This window comes from Azolla caroliniana, unplaced genomic scaffold (assembly GCF_043228905.1).
Source record: "Azolla caroliniana isolate FFs.n. ecotype wild unplaced genomic scaffold, voAzoCaro1.0.p SCAF_18, whole genome shotgun sequence".
NCBI classification, from domain to species: domain Eukaryota; kingdom Viridiplantae; phylum Streptophyta; class Polypodiopsida; order Salviniales; family Salviniaceae; genus Azolla; species Azolla caroliniana.
In genome coordinates, this window is record NW_028230453.1 from 415,775 (window position 1) to 442,148 (window position 26,374).

A 26,374-nucleotide genomic window follows, 5' to 3' on the forward strand; every position below is an offset into this window, starting at 1 on the left:
ATGCCGCGTTGTTGGCAAAATCTGACGAATTCTTCAAATTTGAACTCTCCCCCGTTGTTGGTCTGAAAGCATTTCAGTTTTTGGCCAGACTTATTCTCGACCATAGTGAACCAATTGGAAAAAATCGAGAACACTCGATCTTTGGTTTTGATCGGATAAACCCACACATTCCACGTCGAGTCGTCAATAAAGCTGACGAAGTATAGAGCACTGTCGAGAGACTGATATGGCAAAGGGCCACAGACATCCAAATGAACCAAATCCAGTGGATTCAATTCTCTTGGTGTTGATGTCAGATGTGATGTGGCTATCTGTTTGTCGTACTAGCAATGCTCGCAAAATTGATGATCAGAGAAGGAGATTTTAGGGATGTATCTGACTTTGGATAAATGTGTGATGCAGACCTTTTTGAGGTGTCTGAGTTGTCCATGCCATAGTGATGACCCAAGAATGTCAAGTAGGAACAAGCCACCCTCTCTAAGTGTGACGTATAACGGATACAACGAAACTTTCGGTCCTCGGGTAAGTAGAAGGTTCCCCCTATGAAGTGTCCACCCTCCTGATGAGAAGTCATTACGAATGTCGTCTTCGTCCAATTGTCCAATTGAGATCAAAGGTCTTGAGAGCTCAGGTACATGTCGGACATTATGTAGTACCTATGTAGAGCCACCCGAAAGGTTCAACTCTATTGTGCCAATTCCGATAATCACATAGTGCTTTGAATTTCCGACTCGAACTGAGTCGGAATGTCGGGTTGATTATTGCCAAAATTAGGATCGATGAGGGGTCACATGAAAGGACGCACCCGAATCCAAGAGTCATGTGCTCATTTCCTTAATAGTAAGTAGAACTTCTGATTTGACGGATAGAATGTTCAGGTCATTCAAGAATACTTCAACTGAAGAGTTGACGTAGATGACCTCCTCATGTCGGCCACTCTTCTAATCAGCTCGTTCAACTTTGGCCTTCAGTGCACAACAATCGGCTTTGATGTGTCCAGATTTCTTGCAGACTCAATTATCCTGGGACTTGCTCCGACTTCGTTGGTTGTTTGGCTACCGTGAATAACCTCTTCCTCGGATGTTCAATCGGTCGGTCGAACCTTGTACTACATAAGCCTCGTTGGCCGAATTGTTCGCAAATGATTTACTTTGAGCTGCTTTAGTTAGAATTGCACTCATGATTGAGGAGTACTTAACGGCAACAATCGATGCATTGCACACAGTTGTAACGAATGTTTCCTGCGAAGGGGGGAGACTACTCATAAGTAGCATTGCTCTTAGTTCATCCTCAATAGTCGTCCCTTGAGCCGCAATTTGGGAACTTAAGCTTTCGTACTCGTTCAAGTGTGCCTAGAACGAGTCAGATTCTTTCATCCGAAGATTATAAAGGTGTCGAATCATATATACCTTGGTGGCAGCTACCTTCTTCTCATAAGTGTCCGACAATGTCTTCCATAGTTGAAAGGCAATCGAACACGATTGCACCGTGAAGTACACCGACTCCGATAGGGGCATCTGAATGGTGGATCGAACAATTTTGTCGAGCTTCTCCCATTCAAGCGGCTTGTATCCTTCTAGAGCATTTTCGTTTTTGATGGGGTGGATTTGCCCCTTGACTATTAAATAGTCGTGCATCTGCTCCTTCCAGAAATTGAAGTTCGATCCGTCAAACTTCCTTAGACTCATCTCTAACGAGCCGGATATTGATGCCATCTATGTTGGTTGATAGATTTTGTCCAGAGTCGACCAAGAAGAGTGGTGGAGTGCGGCTAACTGGCTCACTCGATGTCGTTCTAGCCGAAATTGGACACAAGTCAAATCGATTTCGACTATTTGGCGAATTTTGTCGAGAGTGACAATAGTCAATTGACTTAGTCGAATTGCACCTGAGTTTGCTGACTCGATTTCGAATGTCAATTTTCAAGATTTTCGAACATAGAGTATGTGTCGATCCTCCTTCAAGTGACTACGAGAATGAGAGGAACAAATTCAACTAACCTTTCCGAATGTTGCCTAGCCGAATGAAGCACGGAAGGGGGTTGTTCCTAGAGCCCATACTACTATGAGTGATTACGATGAGCGAATGACTAGTGCCAGGCGACCTATTCGATTGTTGTCTAATCCAATGTAGTACGGTTGAGGCAGAGCTTGTGAGGAAAAATCTCACTACGAGATGCTACAATCACATGAGTGAAGTGCAACTGATTGACTCACTTCAATGGTGTTTTAGAACAGTGGAGTCAATATTTTGCCGGTATTTCTCTTTGCGAAAACGATCTTGTAGAGAGTTGCCAACCGAGATCTTCACGGTGTATAGAATAAGAGTTGTTGATGGAGACTAGATAGACGACGATAGTAGAATTGAAAGAGCCTCTTGCTCTAATACCAGATGTTGGTAACGTGGTCGTGTACGGAACAAATCAACACTCTTCTAAAGAGAAGATCATAAACAGATACAAGCAAGGTAGATTGATGGCAACAACATCTACAAAAAGTATGACACAACCAAAACGCAAGAGAGAGAGACGTTAGGGACAAGATGAACTTTATTTTTAACAACCTACCAAACTAGGTTACAAAGTCAATTTATATACTGACTAATTTAGGGCAACTACCCTTCTCACTATTTACATAAATAGCCTAAACTTGGTGTATACAAAAGAAGACAATGTGAATCCGTCCATTAGAGACTCACATTCAACACCACCCAACATTCACATGCACACATATATTTCCATAGTAACGACATTTTCTAGGTTTACAATGTCTTCTACCATGTGGTGACACCTACCTCAAATTTCATGAATTCATGGAGAGAGTTTCATGCATTTTTCCTCGATGATCATTGGTTCTATCTCACAAAATAACATTTCATTCTTTGAACTTTGTACATAGTGTTTTTATGATAATGTGCATTGACATCATTTTTTAGGGGTTTGATATTCTGAAAGCTTATGAACTATCAAAAGTTTGTTTTACATAGATAACTTAGATCTCCAAACATATATTAGGATTTGTTGCAAATGGTTCCTATACACGCGGTCAATTGAATTGAATTTCCTGAATGGGCCAATACGACTAATATCTCATAGTATTACACTTCAAATAGTCACTATTGCATCCCGAGGGGTCATCTTCCTTGCTATGGGCCAACCAATAGATTAGGGACCACTGCTCTCCAATTGCAAATACCAAGTTATACATGAATGCATACAATCATTTATGTCTCCATTCGAGGCGACAACACCAATGAGTGTTGAATGTGACTTGATTGTGTCCATGACGTTGTTAAAGTTAACAATTAATAGTTAAGCACATCAACGTGTAATTAAAGGACAAACAATGTATTGAGAGCACTTTTCCACACAACCACTTTGAAAACAAGAATTAAAGATGGATCTTAAACACCATCAATGTTTGTAAAGAAATGGAGAGTGTAGGTGATCTTATGCAGCAAAAGGAACTCTCTATGTGTAAGACAAACACAGAGAGAGACAAAGAGATAAGATAGATAGATTATATTATCGTCTTTGGAGATCAAATATGACATATGAGACAAAAAATACTACATTTCACGTCATACATGTGAAAGTGAGTAGTGACTCTAGATGTTCAAGAACTTTACCAATGATTGTTGCAATCGAGAGTGCGCATTGTGGTTGTGAGAGAAATTTGTGCAAGGATTGGGCTCAGTCGAAAAGATGTGGAAAGCATGGTCGAATATAATCAAAGGCAGAGCATTGTATCAAAGTGTGATCTTCAAGGTATAGTTGGTTGCAAAGTTCTTCTTGAGGTTGCCCCAAGCTTCTTTCGGTGTTTTTGCCTCTCGAATGTAGCCAGGCATGTGGTCATGAACACATGATGTTAAGCAGTACAACACGCGACGCGCTGCTTGCTCCCAAGCTAGGTAGTCGGCATGGGTTGGGTTGGGTTGATTTCCTTGAGCTCCTTCGACCTAGCTCCAATAGCCTTGGCCGACAAGGTATTGGTGCATCTTGTATTCCCAAGATGCAAAGTTTGACCAATCAAGTTTCTCGGTGGGAAGAGTGGTTCCCGGCTGAGTGTTCATGGTGTCATTTTCTTCTCTATTGTTGAACTGGTTCTGTTTGATCATCAGTGTGTGACACAACACAGTTGAACAAGTTTTGATCAGAACACCACATGCTCTGATACCATGTAAAGAAATGGAGAGTGTAGGTGATTGTACGCAACGGAAGGAACTCGGTGTGTGTGTGTGTGTGTGTGTGTGTGTGTGTAAGAGAGAGAGAGAGAGAGAGAGAGAGAGAGAGAGAGAGAGAGAGAGAGAGAGAGAGAGAGAGAGAGAGAGAACAATAAGCTATATTAGAAAATGTGTCAAATACATCCAACAATAACTTAGTTACAAAAGGGTTGGTTTAAGTACCAACTAACTTAGGGCAACTGCCCTTTCTACTATTTACAAAACTAGCTTGAACCTAGAGTTTGTTGCTAGTGTGAAAGCCATTGCATTGGGGAAGTTGGGTTTGATTCTCAACAGTGTCCCATACCACTTAATATTGCCTAAGATCAAACACAATCAACACAATGTTATTGTAACAATAGCCTTGTCATAACATGACTATGACACAATGTTTGTCTGACTCCCTCTTCATGAGGTAAACTACTCCTAATTTTATACTCACATCATAGGTCCTGGGTCACCACATGTTGCCATAAATCATGACCTTTTGCGAGTTGCCTTAATTCCTAATGTACCCTTGAAACCATTAAAAGTTTATCTTTAAATAATATTGGATTTGACACATGTCAACAATGTCCCTACCACAATCCTTTATTTCTTTGTATGAAATTCAAAAGTGAATATCATAATATGGTCCAATTACAATCATCTCAATGTATGGATGTAAGATTTTGGGGCAAAAAGTTATTGAATAGTACAATCTAAATAGGTTTTGGGGGAAATCTTATGTTTTTAATATAACAAAGACATCGTATCATATATTGGTTGTCAAAGAATTAGTATACTCGATAAGGCTAGAAGTGCAAATATTATGACATGATTATGAAATATGTACATGCATATATAGATCACATAAAGTCTTGTAGGTTTTCCAATTAACACCTAACATTACGAGTTTATATGGTCAAGGTCGAGCATAAGTGGTGGGATAGGAGGTAGCCAACACTAGAGAGCGTAGATTGTTGGTTAGCAACCCCTCTACCAACACCACACCCAACTCATAATTATGCACGATACTATAAAGGAAAGTGAAGGAAAGTGCATTGTTTCCCTACACGGGAAATTGTTATGAACCTTTTTGTATATGTACACTACAATTACTAAAGTTGTAGTGTCACCAATCATGTTAGGCACTACTTCCCCTTTTACTAACAACTAAGCCATGGAAGGAGAGGATGGTGCCACATATAGCAGCAGTGATGGCAAAAACAAAAACAAAAAGGAGAGTGACAAAAGAGAGGTGAGTGAGTCGATCGCGACATAGGTTGAGGTAGAAAATACATGGAAATATCAAGCAAAGGGAGATGCTGACAGAAGAACCAATGAGTGAGATAACATAGTTGAAGTATGGCAACACTATGGCACCTGCCACGATAAGCACCATGACTATTGAGCGGGCCAATGTGGTCATCGTAAGTTGAGTTCGAGCACCGTAATGACGGCTTAAACGCCCAAACATTATGAACCTATCAATGGCGACTGAAAGGGGCGATAAGAGGAGCGCGAATTTGAGTAATGGTGTGAGCACCGTCATCCACACCATGATTTTGGTTGTGATTCGGTGAGGGGGCATGTTGAGCGTGATTTGAGAGGCAGTTTCGTGGCCAAACATCATGGCACCCATGATACCCAATCCGCTAACAGCTACGATCGTGATGGCAAAGCTAAGAAATAAAGCATGAGGGAATTTGGAGGGGTCTCTCATGGAGGAGTAGATAGCTGGGAAGATTGTGGTGCCACTGTATGCAAATGCATAGAGTCCGGTGGCGACCGGTGCATTGTAGAGGGAACCCACCAAGGGAATTTGGTGGGGAAAACCAATGTTCCCATCAATGGGGCTAGCCGCTATTGCAACTGATAACACCAAAATGCCACTCATTGCCACCGACCAAACAGAAGTGAATGACAATGCCTTTAGATTGCGAAGCCACACTGTGGGGAGCACAAACATGCATGCCATAACCATCATCACATTTTGAGAGGTCATGATTGTTGAATTGCCAATTCCCAATTGGCGTGCCTTGGTTACACCCTCAAATGCCTTGCCCAAGTTGTCAGCGACTGATATGCAAAAGCCTACGAGGCTTCCAACCACCTCTACATAGAAGAATGATTGTATCAAGATGCAAGATTTCTTGCCAACTGCCATTGCTGCCAACTCTTGATATGTCGCACAACCTGTCTTTTGTTGGCAACGTACCATTAGTTGTGCTGCGTAAGCGAACGTCGTTGCCACCACCAACGAAATGAGACCTCCCAACCACCCCGCATGTGCCATGGCATAGGGAGACGACAATATTCCTAAACCTATCAATACAAACATTTTTTGTTGATTGACATTAGTCATCCCCTGTAATTTATTGTTGGCTTATATCTTGTCTTTCTAATTGTTAATAGCTATCAATAAACCTTCACCGCTACATTTATTTACCAAGGAGTTTCTCAATATTTTAATGTTTCTGGCAAAACTCATCTTAATGGCCATATTCAAATTTCATTGCTAAAATCAGAGCAGTGCAAATGAAAATACTAGAGTTGATTTTAGTTTATCATATTCAAATGAGCGTTCATCTTCCTTTATCATCCTTTCAAAAATGGAGCGTATATTGCCTTGTTTATTCTATGACGATTCAAAGACAAAACCTGTTTTTCTCTCAAATTGGCGAAACTATGCTTCCCTCAATATGCTTAGATTCTCCGAGAAAAATGCCATCAATGGAAGATTATAGTTGATTGCATCATCGAAACATATGAATAATCAATAGAAAAGGGAGAATAACTAGATTGTTTGTTTCAAGCTTGTTTATTGTGATTCCTAGTCATGTAGATGATGACGACTTACATGAAATGTGAATCGTATTTGAAATCCAACCACGATGGGTTGGGGATTGGGAAGGATCCCATTCCCCGCTTGATGTTAAAAGGTGTCAATATCCCCTTGTATTGGTGGTGCCCATTCTTTAATGTTTCATGCATGCCAATAAATCAAGTCCAAAATTGAATAATTATGTTTGTGAATGGTGACAAAATGAAACGAATGATGTTCCAATTGTAGTTTGCAATTAGGTCCCATGAAATCTTTTACCAGCTTAAAAAGGAAAAATGCTCGTTCATTTTTATTACCAACACACAAGCACAAACATTAACATGAACTCGCATATTTTTGAAAGGATGTCACATATTCGTGCTACAATCATGAGAAAACTTATTTTACACCCGTTAATATTTTCTATACTCCAAAGTCAATATACCACATAAGTAAAGTGATTATATTGGTGTGCATGAATGAACCATCCAAACACAAAATGTGCATATTTATAACTTACACTTTTTATAAAATGTTTGGTGGCAAATTATGTGTAACCAATGACCCCGATAGTCTTATTATTGTGTTTGATGATATGATCACTACCATCCATATAATATTTCCACCTACAAGTAAATTGATCATGGAGTTGCATATTTCTACCTCACATTATTGTTCACGTGTTCAAATCAACCCATATGGTGTTCCTCACATTTAAAATTCAAAGGGATAAGTGATAACTAGATAGTGGTCTATAGACTATGTATCTTGATTGCATAATTATAATTGGAAAATAACCAAATATCCTCATATAGCTCACAATTGTTTTCAAACCAAACAAATAAGTGATGGTGATTCTTAGGTTTAAGGTTAACGTCAACTTACTTCATATTCATTTATGTTACCTCTATCATTGTTGAGTATTGCGTTACCATTTTGTAGATATTATAAGGGCAAATTAGAGAGGGATAATCATCTCACCCACTAGTAGACTGATGCAATTAAATGTGGCTTGTGCAAAACTGCAAGTACCCCCTTTAGTTGCATGTGGATCATCAAATTTGTGCACTTCTAAGTTGCTTTCCACCTTAACATTATCAAGCATATTCTTTGTGGTTGAATTCTTGTTGCAACTTGTCATTGATTTATTGTCCGCATTCGTGAGACACTTATCATTCGTAATTTTGTTGCTTCCTTCCACCACCCCCACCTTCTGTAACTCAACATCATCCATTTGTGGTCACACCACACTTCACCTAACCTTTGTTATCCACTTCGTGTAATTAAGCATCCGTGTTTACATCCGTTATATATGACTACCTCATCAAAGGTAGTGGATGAATATTTAAAACTATGACCCAATTACCCCCAAGTGGAGCTTCTGGTTTCTCCCACTAAGACGAGAATCTTGATGTGCCTCCTTCCATGTCTCTTTCCTGCTTTCAACCCATTTGTTAATCACTTGTTATTTAAAAACGTGTGTCAAGCCTCTCTCTCTCTCTCTCTCTCAACTCCTTGGGATGTACTTGTTGGATTCACTAAAGATTTGGGGATTTTTTTCTATTTGTTGGGGTTCTCTTGACTAACAAACTCTAAACCAAATAAAAAAGCTTAGAGATGTTCAATCCAGTTATTTATTTGGAGGAGAGATATTTATCATTTTCTAATAATGTTGTTTCATAGAAAGTTTATACTTTTTAGAACAAGATATATTTGTTTTAACACAGAACACTATAGAGTGTTTGTGGTGTGTTTCTATTATAACCTACGTGGCTTTCAATCCATTTTCGTCTCTCAACAAAAAATAAAATATCGTCCATGATGTAAGAAGATAACTTGACTTAATTCAACATTGATTAACTGAATCTAGACGTGAAACAAAAAGCAAGCCATTCCTATAAGACTATGAGCAATTAGATTTACAACTTGGTGAGGGTGTTTTGTTGTCTTGGTAACATTGGAGACCTACTCTTACATCCCTCGTATAAATTCAGATGTCCCTTGTAGTTAAGGCTACTAACTAAGCATGTGCTCTTTAACATGAAATGCATGTGGTAATTTTATATGTCCACTTTTTCAAAGGTGAACCTAAAACACTGTAGAGAGTGTTGGCGGAACCAATATTTGCCAAACAAATGGACCATCTAAGACAAGCAATGTTGGAAGCCATTTGAAGATAAATATTAAGCATGGGCTAAAATAAGTTCATACTCATGGTGGGGGATGTTGAGATATAAATAACCACTCCATGTGTAAAGGGCATGCCAACCTATTACATATCTCATATCCATGAAAGACTAATGCATGGAGAGCATATGATAATCAATAAGTCACAAGATAGAGAGTTGGAAAAAAGGTTAGTTGCGGGCTACACGCAAGGCATGTGACCAACATGATAAAGAAGAAAGTGACTACAAAAATATAACCATACAATTAATTAGTGGGAGACAAACTTAGGTCAATTACAGAGCTAGATCTATGAATTTGTGACCCCAAAACTCAAGTTGGAGAGATCCTTGAACCCTCTGTTTATTTAAGTGTTTCTTACACACTTATGGGAATTCTCTTACTATGAGAGTTTACCCAACACCACCACCAATTTGAGGAAGTTTAGAACTTACAACACATTATCTAGTTACCTCTTTTAACTAACTTAGAACTAAAGTTTGTGGACCACATACAACTTCTACTATTTTGTTGGCTAGATGTGAAATCTAAACCTATAAGCAAATAAATTCGCCACTAAACCTAATACCTGAATGCATAGAAACAAATATTAAGCTCACATGATCGTTTATCATCAATGATCAAGAAGAGATGCAAAGAAGAACATCAACACAATTAATACCACTACGATCAAGGAGAGATGCAAAGAAGAACACCAGCACAATTAATACCACGACGATCAAGGAGAGATGCAAAGAAGAACATAAACATGATTAATACCACGAGGAATATATCGATGCATCTTGAAGCAAGTGTGGCACATCTCATCATCTAAACCATTTGTTTCACACTTTGAATCCATTCTAAACCCCAATAATTTGTTTTCATGTGCCTTGTCTAGTTACTCTTCGTGTAATTTTATGAAGTTTGTTTTTAAACCTTAAACATGTACTCAATAACACCTTTTCTTATAGCATGTGACCTCAATGGGAAGTGATCTAATATCATAGGTAGGATTTAGTATGGCATACATTTCTCAAATTGAATAAATTTGATAAGCAACAATTTAGGACATTTTTGGACTTTTTCTTGGTTAGATCTCATTTGAGGACCAACGAGTGTGTTGAGGCATTGAACAATCTTGACCTTTGACTGATATGCCATTTTAACAAGAAGGACAATATGACCCTGTATAACAACACAAATTTTTTAGTATGTCTATAGTCGCACAATATTAGAAGGCACATCCGTTTGATACATTAATACATGTATAACACATAGAAACATCACCATGCTTAAAATCTCAAGACCAAGACAAAATAAGAATGACAAATTAGACCTTAAAATAGCCTATTAATAGCATGGTTAGTCCATTTTTTGCTCATAAATATACCATTACATTATATATTCCTTCCTTAAATAACTTTTTTACCACAAGTCTCGTTTCGTACTACAATACCAAAAGAATATACCAAATGGTCATGAATGTGGTATGTGACACTTCACTAATAGAAGTTTACTTCTGACTGTTGAGCATCTTTCCACTATACTCTATGGGGCGCAATCTTGTAAAATATACATGGTGTGCTTTTAGAAAAAACAAATTTCTTAAAAAGGTGATCAAATTAGAATACACTATCACACAAACCAACTATGGTATCATAGATTATAATTATGGTTTAAGATGCCTCAAATTTCTGAATACCTCACAAGTATAATCCTCAATTGGGCTTTGAGACATTTCTTTTGTTGTTTTTATGATATTGTTCAATATGAACATGTTTTGAGCATTCACATAATGGGGTATTGTTTCTAGTGTAATACATTCTAGGGTATGAATGACAAGGTATTTTAATACCCTCTTCTTTTATATTGAGAGGATAAAACTATCCAATGAAATATGCTCATGTAAAGACTTATTACAAATATTTGATCTCCTTCTACGAGGATCAAAATACAATAATAGGGCTGATGTTTATTTAAACAAATGTGCCCACACCCATTTTTAATCTTTTTTGAAAATTAAAGGAAGGGTTCACTTTTTTGTGCACAATAGTAATTCCTTTTTATCCTTGTTGGAAAGTCATTTGTTAAGAGCAAACTTTTAGTGTGCATTATCTCAAAGTGATCAAGATACGAATAAGATTTACAAGGAATGTAACATCGAACCCACACCCAACTTACTTAGACCTCGTCATTGAGGTTTTATTGAGTGTGGGAGTACAAAGTGGTGGAGGAAATGAACTATAGGATACGCCTTCTCTATATTCCCATTCAGAAGGACTATTATAATTGTTCCTGCTCAAAAGGCAAAGCAAGCAAGTTTGGGTAGAGGATAAGGATGCACAAGAATCAATATCAATGCATGCAACCCCAAGGAAAAACAACAAAGATTGATCAATGGTTAACAATGCATTATTGTAAGCATTCAATATTGAGAGCAAAGTAGTTGAAAGTGTGAGAAGGATTGTCAAATCATCACCTCGATCATGAAAAGTTATCCCTTTGAGAACCTGTACAATGGTACACAACCAAGGGGAAGGCTCGTCGAATCATAAAGAACCTTTACAACTTAGGATGACAATATAACTAACGAAGGTCTTAAACCTTCGTGACAAGGGTCTAATAAGAGTTATATATTTCCACAATTATATAAGTTGGGTGTTGTGAGCTTCTATAGTGAATGTTAGACATACAGAGGGGTGGGGGGATGGAAGGAGGTTTGAAAGTCAAGTAGTTAGTACTAGAATGAGGAAACTATAATAATTATCTATCGACAAAGGCAAGTTGTAGCGAGAATAAATCATGTCCAATGCATATTGGATAGCACAATCAAACCTTTATAATTGGTTGTATCACATGTACTGCCAATGAGACCTTAATATTCATGCATGTGTGGGCATAAAGGAGAGTATGTAGAACAAGACAAGATTTGTCTTCGGTCACTAACGAGCTGATGAACACAGTGCTCGGCCACCACCGAGGAATAGGATCAACTCACAGAAAAACAGGAAATACAAAATGCACGAAGACAATAGAGAGAAGAGTACATAGGATGTTTTACGTGGAAAACCCTAAATGGGAAAAACCACGGGAGTCCTCAAACTCCAACTATCACTATAAACAGAGATGTACAATGGTGAAGCTACAAGGCAACAACCTTGAGCTCACTGTCTTCGCCACAGGCGGCGGTAATACACAGAGGCAACGACCTCTTCGTCTCTCTCTCTCTCTCTCTCTCTCTCGCTCTCTCTCGGCTACTCACTTAGCTCCCTCTAAGTGGAAAACCAGAAAAATGAGCAACAACAACAAAACTGTTTGCCCTAAGTCATATTTATACACATATGACTTTCGGGCTATTTACAAATATAGCCTCAAGGGCCCTTGGCAAACATATTCACAAATATGTCCCCGCATCCGGATCTCTCTCTCCGGGTACATTCGTCATCCGGCTCCGTAGCCGGGGTCTTCATCATCCGGATCCGGAACCGGGTCTACATCATCCGGTTCCGATACCGGGTACTCCTCATTCGGGTCTTCAGTCCCGATTCCCGGACATCTGACTATCCCATCCGGAGGGACCGTAATCCCAACAAACTCCCCCTTCACTTCGGCATGGGATGTCTTTCCAGTCCGACCCTCTTCCGGCACGCTTCCAGCTTGTCGGGTGTGAGCACTTTGGTCAGCATATCTGACCCGTTCTCGTCCGTGTGGATCTTCGTCAGCACGAACTCCTGGTCTTCTATCCTTTCCCGGATCCAGTGATATCTTCGCTGGATGTGCTTCGTCCGGGAGTGATAGGCCGCATTCTTCGCAAGGTGGATGGTACTCTGACTGTCGCAGTAGAGTCGGTACTCCTCCTGCCGGATACCGAGCTCTCTAATGAAGTCCTTCATCCATATTATTTCCTTGCCGGCTTCAACAGCCGCCATGTACTCCGCCTCCGTGGTTGACAACGCAACCGTCTTCTGCAGCCTCGACTGCCACGAAACAGCTCCCCCTGCATACGTCATCACATACCCTGATGTGGACCGGCTGGTATCTGCATCAGCCGACATATCCGAATCGGTAAAGCCGTCGAGTTCGGGCTTACCGGAGCCGAATCGGAGGCACACGTTTGCCGTTCCCTTCAGGTATCAGAGTATCCACTTGACCGCGTTCCAGTGCTCTTTGCCGGGATTGCTCATGTACCGGCTCACCACTCCGACTGCATATCCTATGTCCGGTCTTGTACACACCATTGCGTACATCAGGCTTCCGACGGCAGAGGCATATGGTACTTTCATCATGTCCTCCTTCTCAGCCTTTGTCTTGGGGCTTTGCTTGCTGGACAACTTGCAGTTTGCCGGGAGGGTTGACCCGACCGGTCTTGCTTCCGACATGTTGAACCGGTGAAGCACCTTTGTCACGTACTTCTCCTGTGACAGCCACAACTGCTTCTTCTTCCGGTCCCGGATGATGTGCATCCCTAGTATTTGCCTCGCCGGACCCAGGTCCTTCATTGAGAAGGTTCGGTGAAGCGCTTTCTTCAGCATCCGTATCTTGACCTGGTCCCGTCCGACGATCAACATGTCGTCCACGTACAGGAGGAGTATTAGAAAGTCTCCTCCTTCGAACTTCTTCACAAACACGCAGTGATCGGACTGCGTTTTGTGGTACCCTTCGTCGGTCATGAAAGAGTCGAACTTCCGGTACCATTGCCGGGGAGCCTGCTTCAGTCCGTAAAGGCTCTTCTTCAACCGGCATACCAGGTGCTCCTTCCCTTTCTTCTCGAATCCTTCCGGTTGCTGCATGTAGATCTCTTCTTCGAGGTCACTGTGAAGGAATGCCGTCTTCACGTCCATCTATTCTACCTCGAGGTCCATGCTTGCCGCTATGCTCAGCACCGTCCGGATGGAGGTCATCTTCACTACCGGGGCAAATATCTCGTCGAAGTCGACGCCCTTCTTCTGCTGGAACCCCTTCACCACGATCCTGGCTTTGTATCTCGGGGGGTTTCCAGCATCTCCCGGTTTCAGCTTGAACACCCACTTGTTTCGAAGTGCCCGCTTTCCTTTCGGCAACTCCACAAGTTCATATGTGTGGTTCTCATGCAGGGAATCCATCTCCTCCTGCATGGCACTTAACCACCTGCGGCTATGGGTGTCAAGCTTTGCTTCTTCAAAACTCTCCGGCTCCCCCTCGTCGGTTAGCAGCACGTGCTCTGGTTCCGGAAATCTCCGGGGGGCCCTTCTCTCTCTTAGAGGATATCTCCGTTCCGGAGCTGCGGTAACCGGCTCCTCCGTTTCCTCTTCATCCGAATCCATTTCGGGATCGGGGCCGGTTCCGGTATCAGTTTCATCTTCCTCGGCCGGTTCTGTTTCTTCACCGTCTTCGGCCGGATCCTCGAGTGCTAACCGGTCCACAGCCGGTCGGGACTGCTCCTCGTAGAGTTGATTCTCACCGGTCGACTTGGAGCTCTTCATCTTCTTCTCCGACTCCTAGTCGGCGAGTGTCTTGTCCTCCATGAAGATGATATCTCGACTCCTGAATATATTTTTGTCGACCGGGTCCCATACTCGGTAGCCGAACTCGTCATCGCCGTAACCGAGGAATATGCATGGCCGGGTCTTTGGATCTAGCTTTCCTCTCCGGTCCTTTGCCACATGCACATATGCGAGACACCCGAATACCTTCAGATGCCGGTAGGATACTTCCCTACCGGTCCACACTCTCTGCGGCGTGTCTCCGTCCAAAGGTACTGAGGGTGATCTGTTTATCACGTATGTCGCCGTCGACATTGCCTCAGCCCAAAACCCCTTGGGTAATTTCGCATGCGCCAGCATACTCCGGACCCTCTCCATTATGGTCCGGTTCATCCTCTCGGCCAGCCCGTTCAGTTCCGGCGTCTTCGGCACAGTAAACTCGAGCCGGATTCCCTTCGAGCGACAGTACTCCTTGAACTGCCCCCGGTATTCCCCTCTGTTATCCGCTCGTATCGCTTTCAGCTTCTTGCCGGATTCCCTTTCCACTCTCGCGTGGAGTTCTTTGAAGACGCACAACACTTGGTCCTTTGTCTTCAACGGTGCCGTCCACAGCTTTCGGCTGTGGTCATCAATGAATGTCACGAAGTACTGGGCTCCGCCATGTGACTTCGTTTCTACTTGACACACGTCAGTGTGCACCAACTCCAATGGTGCGTTGCGTCTCGTCGGTGGCCTTGAGTGGAAGGAGGTTCGGTTCTGCTTACCGGCCAGGCAATCGGTGCACTTCTCTAGGTGCACGTGCTTCACTGGAATAAGGTTGTCTTTTGCAAGCCTCTTCATCCCCTTCTCACTCATGTGGCACAGTCTCTTGTGCCACAGCTCACCGGTAGTGTCAGCTGCCACGTTCAGCTCCTTCGGACATAGCCGAGAATTCATCAGGTACAGTGTGTTGACCTTCTGGGCCCGAGCCACTATCAGGCTCCCTTTGCTGAACTTCATGACACCGTTCCGGATGCTACCCGTGTAGCCTTCATCGTCTAGCCTCCCGGCCGAAATCAGGTTCAATCGAACCTCCGGAACGTGTCGAACATCCTTCAGCAACATCTTGCATCCGGTTGATGTCATCAGCCACACGTCTCCTATGCCGGCAATCCGGCATGTACCTTCATTTCCCATCTGGACACAGCCGTGCTCATCGGCTGTGTAGGATGAGAAGTATTTCTTCTCCGGGGTCAGGTGGAACGACGCTCCGGAATCGACCACCCAGGTCATCTCTTCACCGGCAAGGTTCAGCTCCCTCTCTTCGGTAATGAGCATTATCTCTTCTTCACTTGCCGCGAGTGCCGTCGTTCCTTTCCGGTCCTGCCCTCGCCGATCCGGACCTCTCCGGTCCGTGGCTCCCCGGTATGCACCGTTTCGCTCCGGTGACTTCTTCGAATCGGTACCGTCGTTTCCGTTGTCTTTCCGGAAATGCCGACAGTTCTTCTGGAAGTGCCCCGGCTTCCCACAGTAGAAGCATGTAGGTCTTCCCCTCGACTGCGACCGTGTCCCCGACTTCTCCCGTCTTTGCGGACTCCGGTTCCGTTGTCTTCCCCGTTCCGATTCGGTAAGCAGCGCCTTCGAGTCGGAGGCCGGTTCTTTATCTCTCCGACGCGCTTCTTCATTTAGAATACTTGTCTTTACCGTTAGTAAAGACAAGTTCTCTTCCTTACAGGAGGTGCTGAGAGTAACTACCAAGTTCTCCCAGCTCTCCGGAAGGGTACACATCAGCATGATGGCTTGCATTGCGTCATCCAACGGGAACTTGATCGCCGCAAGCTGGTTCACGAATCCCATGAACGTGCTGACGTGTTCGACCATGCTCTCGCCGTCCCCGTACTTAAGATTCACTATCTTCCTCATCAGGGAGGTCCGGGTCAGAGCATTCTTCCTCTCATACAGTCCGGACAGCTTCTGCCACATCTCATAGGCGTTCGTATCGTTCGCCACATGTTGCAGAACACTTACATCGACATATTGCCGGATCGTCGCTACGGCTTTCCGGTTCAGGAGCTTCCACTCCGACTCTATTACCCCCTTGGGTATCTCGGCATTGTCGATCGATTCGTACAGGTCTCGGACGATGAGAAGGTCTTCCATCTTTATCTTCCAGTCGGCGTAGTTCTGTGAGTTCAACACCATCATGCCCGGAGGCCCACTACCGCCGCCTTCCATTTTCTGTGTTACCGTCGCTCTGATACCACTTTGATGAACACAGTGCTCGGCCACCACCGAGGAATAGGATCAACTCACAGAAAAACAGGAAATACAAAATGCACGAAGACAATAGAGAGAAGAGTACACAGGATGTTTTACGTGGAAAACCCTAAATGGGAAAAACCACGGGAGTCCTCAAACTCCAACTATCACTATAAACAGAGATGTACAATGGTGAAGCTACAAGGCAACAACCTTGAGCTCACTGTCTTCGCCACAGGCGGCGGTAATACACAGAGGCAACGACCTCTTCGTCTCTCTCTCTCTCTCTCTCTCTCGCTCTCTCTCGGCTGCTCACTTAGCTCCCTCTAAGTGGAAAACCAGAAAAATGAGCAACAACAACAAAACTGTTTGCCCTAAGTCATATTTATACACATATGACTTTCGGGCTATTTACAAATATAGCCTCAAGGGCCCTTGGCAAACATATTCACAAATATGTCCCCGCATCCGGATCTCTCTCTCCGGGTACATTCGTCATCCGGCTCCGTAGCCGGGGTCTTCATCATCCGGATTCGGAACCGGGTCTACATCATCCGGTTCCGATACCGGGTACTCCTCATTCGGGTCTTCAGTCCCGATTCCCGGACATCTGACTATCCCATCCGGAGGGACCGTAATCCCAACACGAGCAAACGAAAAACTAACCTCTCATGGGCATACCCAAGAAACTTAAGCCATAGGGACTGGAATCTAATTATTGTACTTTTGTGTAGAATGGTCAACTTTTTAAGCCAGAACCAATGATCAAATCATATGGTACCGCACATTCTTTTTGTAAAAAAACTTAATTCCTCTATTTTTAGAAAAAAAAATCCACGTTAACACAACCTCTGTATTTTCAAGAAGTATAGTTTATTGTCGCATGTCGGTTCTATATTATTAGGAAATGGAGAGCTTTTGCTCACATACAGGTACTTCAAAGGGGTTCTCCTCTTAGTTTATCTTACATAAAAAAATAAATTGGATGTTAATTAATTTGTCTTGCTAATCAAAATTGTATTATTTAATGGTGCTTTGTTTGTCTTGTTAGAATCCACTCTCATTCTCACCCTTTAATTTGATATTCCACTCGTTTTAATATCATATTCATTTGACGTTTCTAACATGTTAATTAAAAGGAAGTTCATGAGATTTTTTGAGAATGGACTACACATGTTGTTGCCTTGCTTCATTATCTTTATGGTCATATGAATTCTGATGGTCATTCTGGGAAGATTGCTTGATCATGCTTATATGAAGAGGTGGTTCATTTAGGTAGTATTTAGAATATCGTAATGTGCATCGAGAGAAAATACCTTACTAAGGTGTGTTCAAGAGTTTCGAGGCTAATGCTTTGGGAGGACGTGATTATGAATTAATCATTGCACCTTGTGATAAACAAATAATGCATCCTTATTTATACTTATCCCAACTAAAGCTAGTCATTGATGAGATCATGAAGATATAATATTATAGCACAATTGCGTGGACTTTGTGAAAATTCTCATGATTGATGTTGCGAGCAAATATGGCTCATAATTTTAGAACAACACAAATGCTAGACTTTACAGAAGTTCTAATGATGGATGTTGCAAGCAAACATGTCTCATAATTTTAGAATTTCATTAACGCAACAATTACAAAACATAACATTGATACAAAGTCACTTACCTTTACAAACCAAGCAACAAATTTGGGTTATTGGTGTGTAGGGGGTTGAACACCATCGTTACAAAGAGACGACTAAACTCTTTTATGATTGCTATGTTCAGTCTCTTCAATGACTATCATCTAAGGTTGAAGAAGACACAAAAGTACATTAACTTTGATTATGGCTAGTGGCAAATCTTAAGATGTTGTCGACATTCTAGATTGGAGAGTTTTGATTGGGAGTTTTCTATTGGGATTAGCTCTAATGTGATGTGGACTAACAACAATCAATTACTTATTTTGCAACGTCCAAGTGAAAGATAGTATACACCGTTTCATACAATTTGTGATTGCTTATATGATTTGGAGTTACATTTCTCAAATTTGGCAAGTTTTGTCATGGTGTTATTTGACACCAAGGCAATGGGTGTTTGCACAATTCAACAGGGTGACCCAAAATCAAATATGGAGATCATTGTGACAGGAACTACACGCTCCCTATGCGCAATGCTCGGCCACAACCGAGCTTAGAATCATACACAGAAAACGGGAATGAATGCACGACACAGTGAAGAGAAGAGTACACAAGATGTTTACGTGGAAAACCCAAACTCGGGAAAAACCACGGCAGCCCACAGACCGCAAACTATCACTATATCAGAATGTACAATAGGAAAGCACCGAGGCCACGACCTCAAGCTTGCTATCTTCGTCACAGGCGGCGGTTACAACAGAGGCAACGACCTCTTCCTCTCTCTCACTCTCTCAGTACACTGTTACGCGATCTAATCTTGCGCAAAACAAGAATGACAACAACTTCTTCTTCTAAGTTTGCCCTAAGTCATATTTATACTAATATGACTTTTCGGCTATTTACAAATATAGCCCCGATGGACTCTCGGAAAACATATTTACGAATATGTCCCTTCATCCGGTGAGCACTCCTCACCGGGCTTGCATCATCCGGCGCTTGTCGGGTACTCGTCATCCGGTTCTCACCGGGTCTTCCGTAGCCGGGTACTCCACATCCGGTTCTCATTGGGTCTTCACCATCCGGCTCTTGCCGGGTACTCGTCATCCGGTTCTCACCGGGTCTTCCGTTTCCGGGTACTCCACATCCGGTTCTCACCGGCTCCTCCGTAACCGGGTACACCACATCCGGTTTCGGCCTCGGCCGAGTTTGCTCATCAGGACTGTTCTTCTCATTTCCCATCCGGAGGGACCTGTTTCCTAACACATTGTCCTATTTATGAGATACTGGGGATTACATCACAATTGGGATATACATAATGTTTTTGTATTTGATGGTAGACATGGAATCAAAGCATATTGTATACGAAAGTTGAAGGGAGTACTGATGTGTGACAAATTTCTTTATTGGAGCAAGTTGAATTGCCTATTGGCAAGTCGACATATTCTATAACCTGTGTAGTGGTGAGCATACTCAATTGTGGTACCATTGTAGTGTTTTTCATGTACATTTATTACTATAATTGGGTGTTCTCCATATGTACAAAAGCCCAACTAAAGGAAGATAGACTTACTCTTGTTAGAGACATCCACACTAAACTGATACACCTCCAAACCATCATTGCCATCGGGCATGAAATAAATCGATGCCTCATTTTCAAATTATTTTTGAGTTCTTGAGGTATTGGGGGCTATGGTTCAATTGGAATATGCGGAATGCCTTCATTTTTTATTCGCAAGTTGGGGTGAGAAAATATGTTCTAAAGTTAAACAGACTTCTTTTGTGGCAATTGACAGTGCGAGAGAAGTCACGCAATCTCAACTTGGAAGAAAGAAAGAAAGAAAGATATATTAACGTCTTCTAAGGCCCATGAGACAAATGGTTTACAAAAAATGGGATATTTACCCATTCATCGAAAGTAAAAAATCAAAATAAGATAAAAAATAGTTCTATAAAAAAACATGTTCTACAATGAAAAGATGTTATACTAGGCCTAATTTCATTTCCATCCAAGTCTCTCGAAGAGAAGCGGGAGGTCAAAGGGTTGCAATGTAGATGTGGCCCGTGGTCCCAATGTAAAAGGTACCCCAACCATAGCTTCTAGTCGACGTAGCTTCAAGAGAACTCTGCAAGGTCACATATCATCATACTCGCCATTTGAATTGGTGTGTAGGGTGGCATTGAGTTTGGAGTCATAGTAGTCTTTATGATCCCTAGATAGAAGGGTTTTATACTTTGTAGTAAGTTAGTCATGGTGGTGTTTTTTGTTTCGTAATGAAAGCCATTATTAACGAAAAGAGAGAGACAGAGGTAGTCGATGACAACATTGACATGAGATCAAGAGGAAGATCGAAGTGTCAACATAGGACTACGGCACGAAGATGAAGAAGTCATGTGAACGAGCATGGAAGCGAATTCATATATACAGGGGTGCAAGCGCGGGGGGGGGGGGGGGGGGGGGTGAGCTTGAACCACGGTCCGCAAATGCTCCCCCCTATCTATCACGAAAATGTAGAAAGTAGCGTGCGGAAGCAGGTATGAAGACAGAACAGAGGAAGGAAACTCAGGTTCAATGGAGAGCTTAGGCTTACACGGTATACGCAAGAGAGACAGAGAGAGAAACACAAAAACCTATATTCAACAATAACACTCAATCTCTGTACATAAGACGTGCTCAGTGAACACTTTTATACAAGTCCTGGAAGGACTGACCGAAGTACTGACAGTACTTCAATGCTCATTAAGAGCTCCTACACTAACTCCCAAATATATTCCTCACGGAATATCTTTCCTAACGATCTCCCGGTTTACGCACTCGGCCTAACCGATCGGTCCCAACCGATCCAGTCCTCGGCTTCTTCAGCCGATCCGGCCGATGTTGAGCTTGTCTCTCAACACTCCCCCTCAAGCTCAACTTGAGGCTCTTCGGGATCTTCACAGCACCGGTTCCTCCTGGCTTCTCGCCTCGCTCGCGCTCCTCGACCTGTTTGACTCCGCGCACTTCAACCCTTCCGATCGGCTTGTCTGCTCATGCGGCCCTCATCAGCTCTTCTGTTGTTGCGGTGTTGACGCTTCTTCTGCTGCCTTTTCTTCCGCTTGGGCCTCGATTGATTCAGCGTGTCTGAATCAAACATCTGAACCGACTCGGCTACCTCCGATCGGTTTTCGCTCTCGTCCGAGTTGGCTGTCTCCAACTCGTCTTCGGTCTTCTCGCCCTCGATGGCGTCATCTCCCCTATGCGTGGTTGGCTTCGGCTCTCTCCTTCGGCTGCTCCCCTTCTGTCCGCTTCCGAACTTTTCCGCGGGTCCGCCCTCGGCTTCTTCAGCCGATCCGAAGTCGCCCTCGGCTTCTACAGCCGATCCGTCTTCAACCGAGTCAACAAACGAATCAACCGACTCGGTGTCGCGGTGTCTGCTCCTTTCCTGCTGCCTTGCTTGGTCGTTCGGGACTGTTCTCCCCCTCAAGTTCGGCACGTCAAGGTGACGCAATCTGAGCGCACCTGAGAATTGCCGCAACTTGTCCAGACCAAGAGGCTTGGTGAAGATGTCGGCTGCCTGCCGATCCGTCAGAACGTACTGAAGTTCGACTTCACCGGAAAGGACACGCTCACGGACGAAATGGTAGTGCACCTCAATGTGCTTGGTTCGTGCGTGGAAGACGGGGTTCTTCGCGAGTTGGATGCTACTGAGGTTGTCGCAGTAGATCGTCGTCGGATCTGACACCTGCTCTTGCAGGTCCTTAAGTAGCCGCTTCAACCATATGGCTTTGCATGTCGCGACAGCCGCTCCTCGGTACTCAGCTTCAATGCTCGATAGTGCAACCGTCTGCTGCTTCTTACTGCTCCACGCGATCGCGGCACTCCTGAGGTAGAACGCGTATCCAGACGTGGATCGGCGATCGCCGACGTTGCCAGCCCAATCAGCATCGGTGTAGCCGACTAGCTGCACGGCTGCACCGGTCCGATATAGCAGTCCTCGGTCCTTAGTGCCACTTACGTACCAAAGTACGCGTTGGGCACACTGAAGGTGCTCCTCGGTAGGTCGCGCCATGAACTGACTGATCACCCCGACCGGATAACTGAGGTCGGGTCCGGTGATGGTCAAGTATATGAGGCTTCCGACAATTTGTCGGAACCTCGTCGGGTCGCATACCTTTCCCGTATCGGGACAAAGCTTCATGGTTCTGTCCAGAGGAGTCGAGATGGACTTACAGTCGGCCATCCCGAGTTTGAAGAGCATACTCAACACGTAATGACGTTGGCTGATCAATATGCCTTCGGGGGTACGGATCACTTCGATCCCGAGGAAGTAATGAAGGTCCCCCAGATCCTTCATGTCGAACGATGCCGCAAGCTGGAGCTTCACGCGGTCGATTTCTCCTAGGTCGGCGCCGGTGATGACCAAGTCATCAACATATAGTAAAATACTAACCGGTCCAAGTCGACCTTTCCGGATGAACAGGGAAGAGTCCGATTTTGACGTGACGAAGCCCAACCGACGCAGTTGTTGCATGATCTTCGCATTCCAGGCACGCGGGGCTTGCTTCAGTCCGTAAAGGGACTTCTTCAATCGGCAGACTGCCGAGGAGTTCGTTCCGGAGTGAAATCCAAGGGGCTGTACCATGTACACCTGTTCCTCAAGGTCACCTTGCAGGAACGCATTCTTTACATCCATCTGATGTAAGTGCCACCCCTTGGCCGCGGCTACTGCGAGCAAAACACAGACGATCGTCATTTTCGCGACCGGCGCAAACGTCGTATCGTAGTCGATGCCGTGTTTTTGCGCATAGCCCTTTGCCACTAGCCGAGCCTTGTACCGGTTGACCGAGCCATCGGTGTTGTACTTGACTTTGTACACCCATCTACACCCGATCGGCTTCACACCCTTCGGTGCGTCAACCAGGTCCTAGGTCTCGTTCTCCGCCAATGCGTGCATCTCTTCCTCCATCGCGGCGCGCCAATTCGCGTCCTTCGCCGCTTTTGCGTAGCTCTCAGGCTCACGCACTTCCGCTATACGGGTCATGTACGCATAATGATGCGCCATGTACTCGTTGTATCCGAACCGCACGACTGAGTTCTTCTGGCGGGTAGATCGACGTAATCTCACATTAGCCGATGTCGAGGCCTTCTCAGTCGACGCGGTCTTCACCTTTAAAGACCCGTCACCGGTTCCCTCGGAGTCGGACTCGCGTCGGTCTGACTCGTTCCTTTCCGTGCCGGAATCCGACACCTTCTTCTTCCCTTTCTCTTTGCGCGTAAGCCGTCTCCTCGGCTTCCTGCGCGGGGAAAGCACGGCCGAGTCTCCACTACTCGCCGGCTCTTCATCGGACTGGTCGTACCGACTCAGTCATCCAATCGGTCCAGTTAACCGGAGTGAAATTGGACTCTCTTCGCGGGTCTCGATTTCGGGCTCTTCCGGAGGCATCTCGGCCTCGCTGACCTCATCGTCAGAACTCGTATTGGAGTCGGGGTTCCGAGGCGAGGGCAGGTACCAGGACGCGGACTCGTCAAACACAACGTCGCGGCTGACACACGCTTGTTTGGTGCGAGGGTTATAGCACTTATAACCCTTCTGCTCGTCCGAGTAACTGACCAAGATGCACTTCTCGGCCTTTGCGTCCAGCTTCCTCCTTTTCTCCTTCGGTACATGCACATACGCAATGCTACCGAACACCCTCAAGTGTCGCAAGTTCGGCTTTGTTCCGAAATATAGCTCGTGCGCCGACACTTTGTCTCTGATCCGGTTCTGGATGTATACCGCGGTCCTTACCGCCTTGGCCCAGTAGAACTTGGGCAAGCTCTTCTCCTCCAGCATTGCCCGTGCCGCTTCCACAATCGACTGATTCTTCCTCTCAACCACGCCGTTCTGCTCCAGCGTGTATCTACAACTGAATTCGCGCCGAATTCCCATTTGTTGTAGATAACCGTTGAATTGACCGGAAAAGTACTCTTTCCCGCCATCCGACCGCAGGCACTTGATCTTTCGTCCCGTTTCTGTTTCCACGAACCCTTTGAGGTCCCAGAAACAGTCGAAGACTTCGCTCTTCCTCTCAATGAGGTAGATCCACGTGTGTCGCGTGTGGTCGTCGATGAAGGAGACGAAATATCGGCTCCCGCCAAGGCTAACGTTTTGTGCCGGCCCCCACACATCCGAGTGTATAAGGTCGAGCTTGTTCCGGCTCCGGTTTCACTCGTTGGGGAAAGGAAGTCGGTGTTGCTTCCCGAGCTGACAGGCTTCACAAATTTGTGCCTTTCGGCCACTAAACTTGGGCAATCCGAACACTACCTGTTTCGATTGCAGATCTTGAAGCCGCTGGTAGTTGACGTGGCCTATCCGCTTGTGCCACAAGTCGATGTCCGACTCGGCTTTTTGTCCCTTCGCGAACATTGAGGTGCCACCGTTAGTGGAATCGAGGATGAACATCCTCTCGTCTCTGCGCCCTTGCGCAATCACTCGACCTTCTTCCTCAATGAAGCACCCGAGGTGTGTAAACCGAACCTCCATCCCTTGGTCGACGATCTGTCCGACCGAGACCAAGTTCTTCGTGATTGTCGGAACGTGCAACACGTTCTTGAGTTTCCCTTTCTGCCCGACATGGCTAAGGGGAACTTCTTCGACATTCACGATCGGATGCGGAGTGTCGTCTCCTGTTGCGACTACTCCCGGTTGTATCGGTTTTTCAAGGTACGAGAACCACGCCTTATGGCTCGTCATGTGGTTTGACGCGCCGGAGTCTACGTACCACACCTCGTCCAATCTCGGGGTGCTCTGTTTCATTGAGTTTGCTTCATGTTTCGTCACGAAGACAGACCCTTCTCCGGCTCTCCCAGAGTCTTTGGCCTAGTGCGATCGCTGCCGATTTCCCTTGTCGGTATGTCTGGAGCCGTTCCCGGAACCAGTTCTCTCCGAATCAGCGCGCTTCTTCTAGCACTCGCTTTCCCTGTGGCCTTTCTTGCCACAATACCAGCACTCTGCGATGGCCTTCCCTTGCCGGTTCTCATCACTTCGACTCCCCCTGTTTCCGGAGGGTTCGGAGTTGCTGTCGGCATCACTTCGGTGCCTTCTTCCTTGATCTCGTCGGCCGCCTCCATTGCGTGCCGACTCGCCTCGTCCTCCACGTCCACGGGGCCTATCTCCCTCTGTGTACAACATTCTGTTGTCGGTGTGCGCGCTTGTAGACGCACCTGTGTGGTTCTCCTCTACCAGGAGCATCGACTGTAAGTCGAAAAAGGACGACGTATTCTCCCGGGTACACACAGTAGTTCGGAACGCTCCGAACTTCGACGCCAAACCTCCGAGACAAATCTGGACCATCTCGCTCTCCTCGATGTTCACCTCTATGGAGGCGAGGGAGTCGCAGATATCCTTGATCTTCGAGGTATAGTCCGCCACTGACAAGTCGCGTTGTCGTAGGTTGCTCAACTCCTGTCGGAGCTGAAGCTTCCTGGCTATGGTGCTCGCGGCGAAAATCTTCTTCAGATTTTCCCACGCACCCTTCGGCGTCTTTGCATCCCGAACATAGCTCAATAGCTGTTCGCCCACACACGACGCGAAGCAGTATAGTACCCTGCTCGCTGATTGCTCCCACGACGGGAAGTCTCTGTGTGTCGATTCGGGTGCCGCATCATTAGCTCCTTCAACATAACTCCAGTAGCCGTGCCCGAGCAGGTACTGGTGCATCTTGTAGGACCAAGACACGTAGTTGGTTTTGTCGAACTTCTCTGTTGGAAGCGAGCTCACCATGCCTCTATCCATCGTTCTTCTTGTTCTTCTTCGTCAAGCTGTGTCGGCTGTAGAGAGGTTCTCAACCCTCGCGCTCTGATACCATGTAGAAAGTAGCGTGCGGAAGCAGGTATGA

General features: G+C 44.7%; 2 protein-coding genes across 3 annotated transcripts in view; both read right to left on the reverse strand.

Annotated features, from left to right (window-relative positions):
* Nucleotides 1-26,374, reverse strand: part of LOC147851917 (uncharacterized) — an 87,377-nt gene that overhangs the window by 60,390 nt on the left and 613 nt on the right. The window lies entirely within an intron of this gene.
* Nucleotides 5,068-8,315, reverse strand: LOC147851921 (amino acid transporter AVT1D-like). Of its 2 annotated transcripts, none has more exons than XM_087334485.1 (2): nt 8,009-8,315; nt 5,068-6,528 (listed from the first exon to the last, which is right to left on the reverse strand). In XM_087334485.1, the coding sequence occupies exons 1-2, from the start codon at nt 8,259-8,261 to the stop codon at nt 5,348-5,350; spliced, it is 1,434 nt and encodes a 477-aa protein (XP_087190611.1). In that variant the 5' UTR covers nt 8,262-8,315; the 3' UTR covers nt 5,068-5,347. The 2 variants fall into 2 exon arrangements, with proteins under 2 accessions (XP_087190611.1, XP_087190613.1); XM_087334487.1 differs by lacking the exon at nt 8,009-8,315 and adding an exon at nt 7,064-7,199.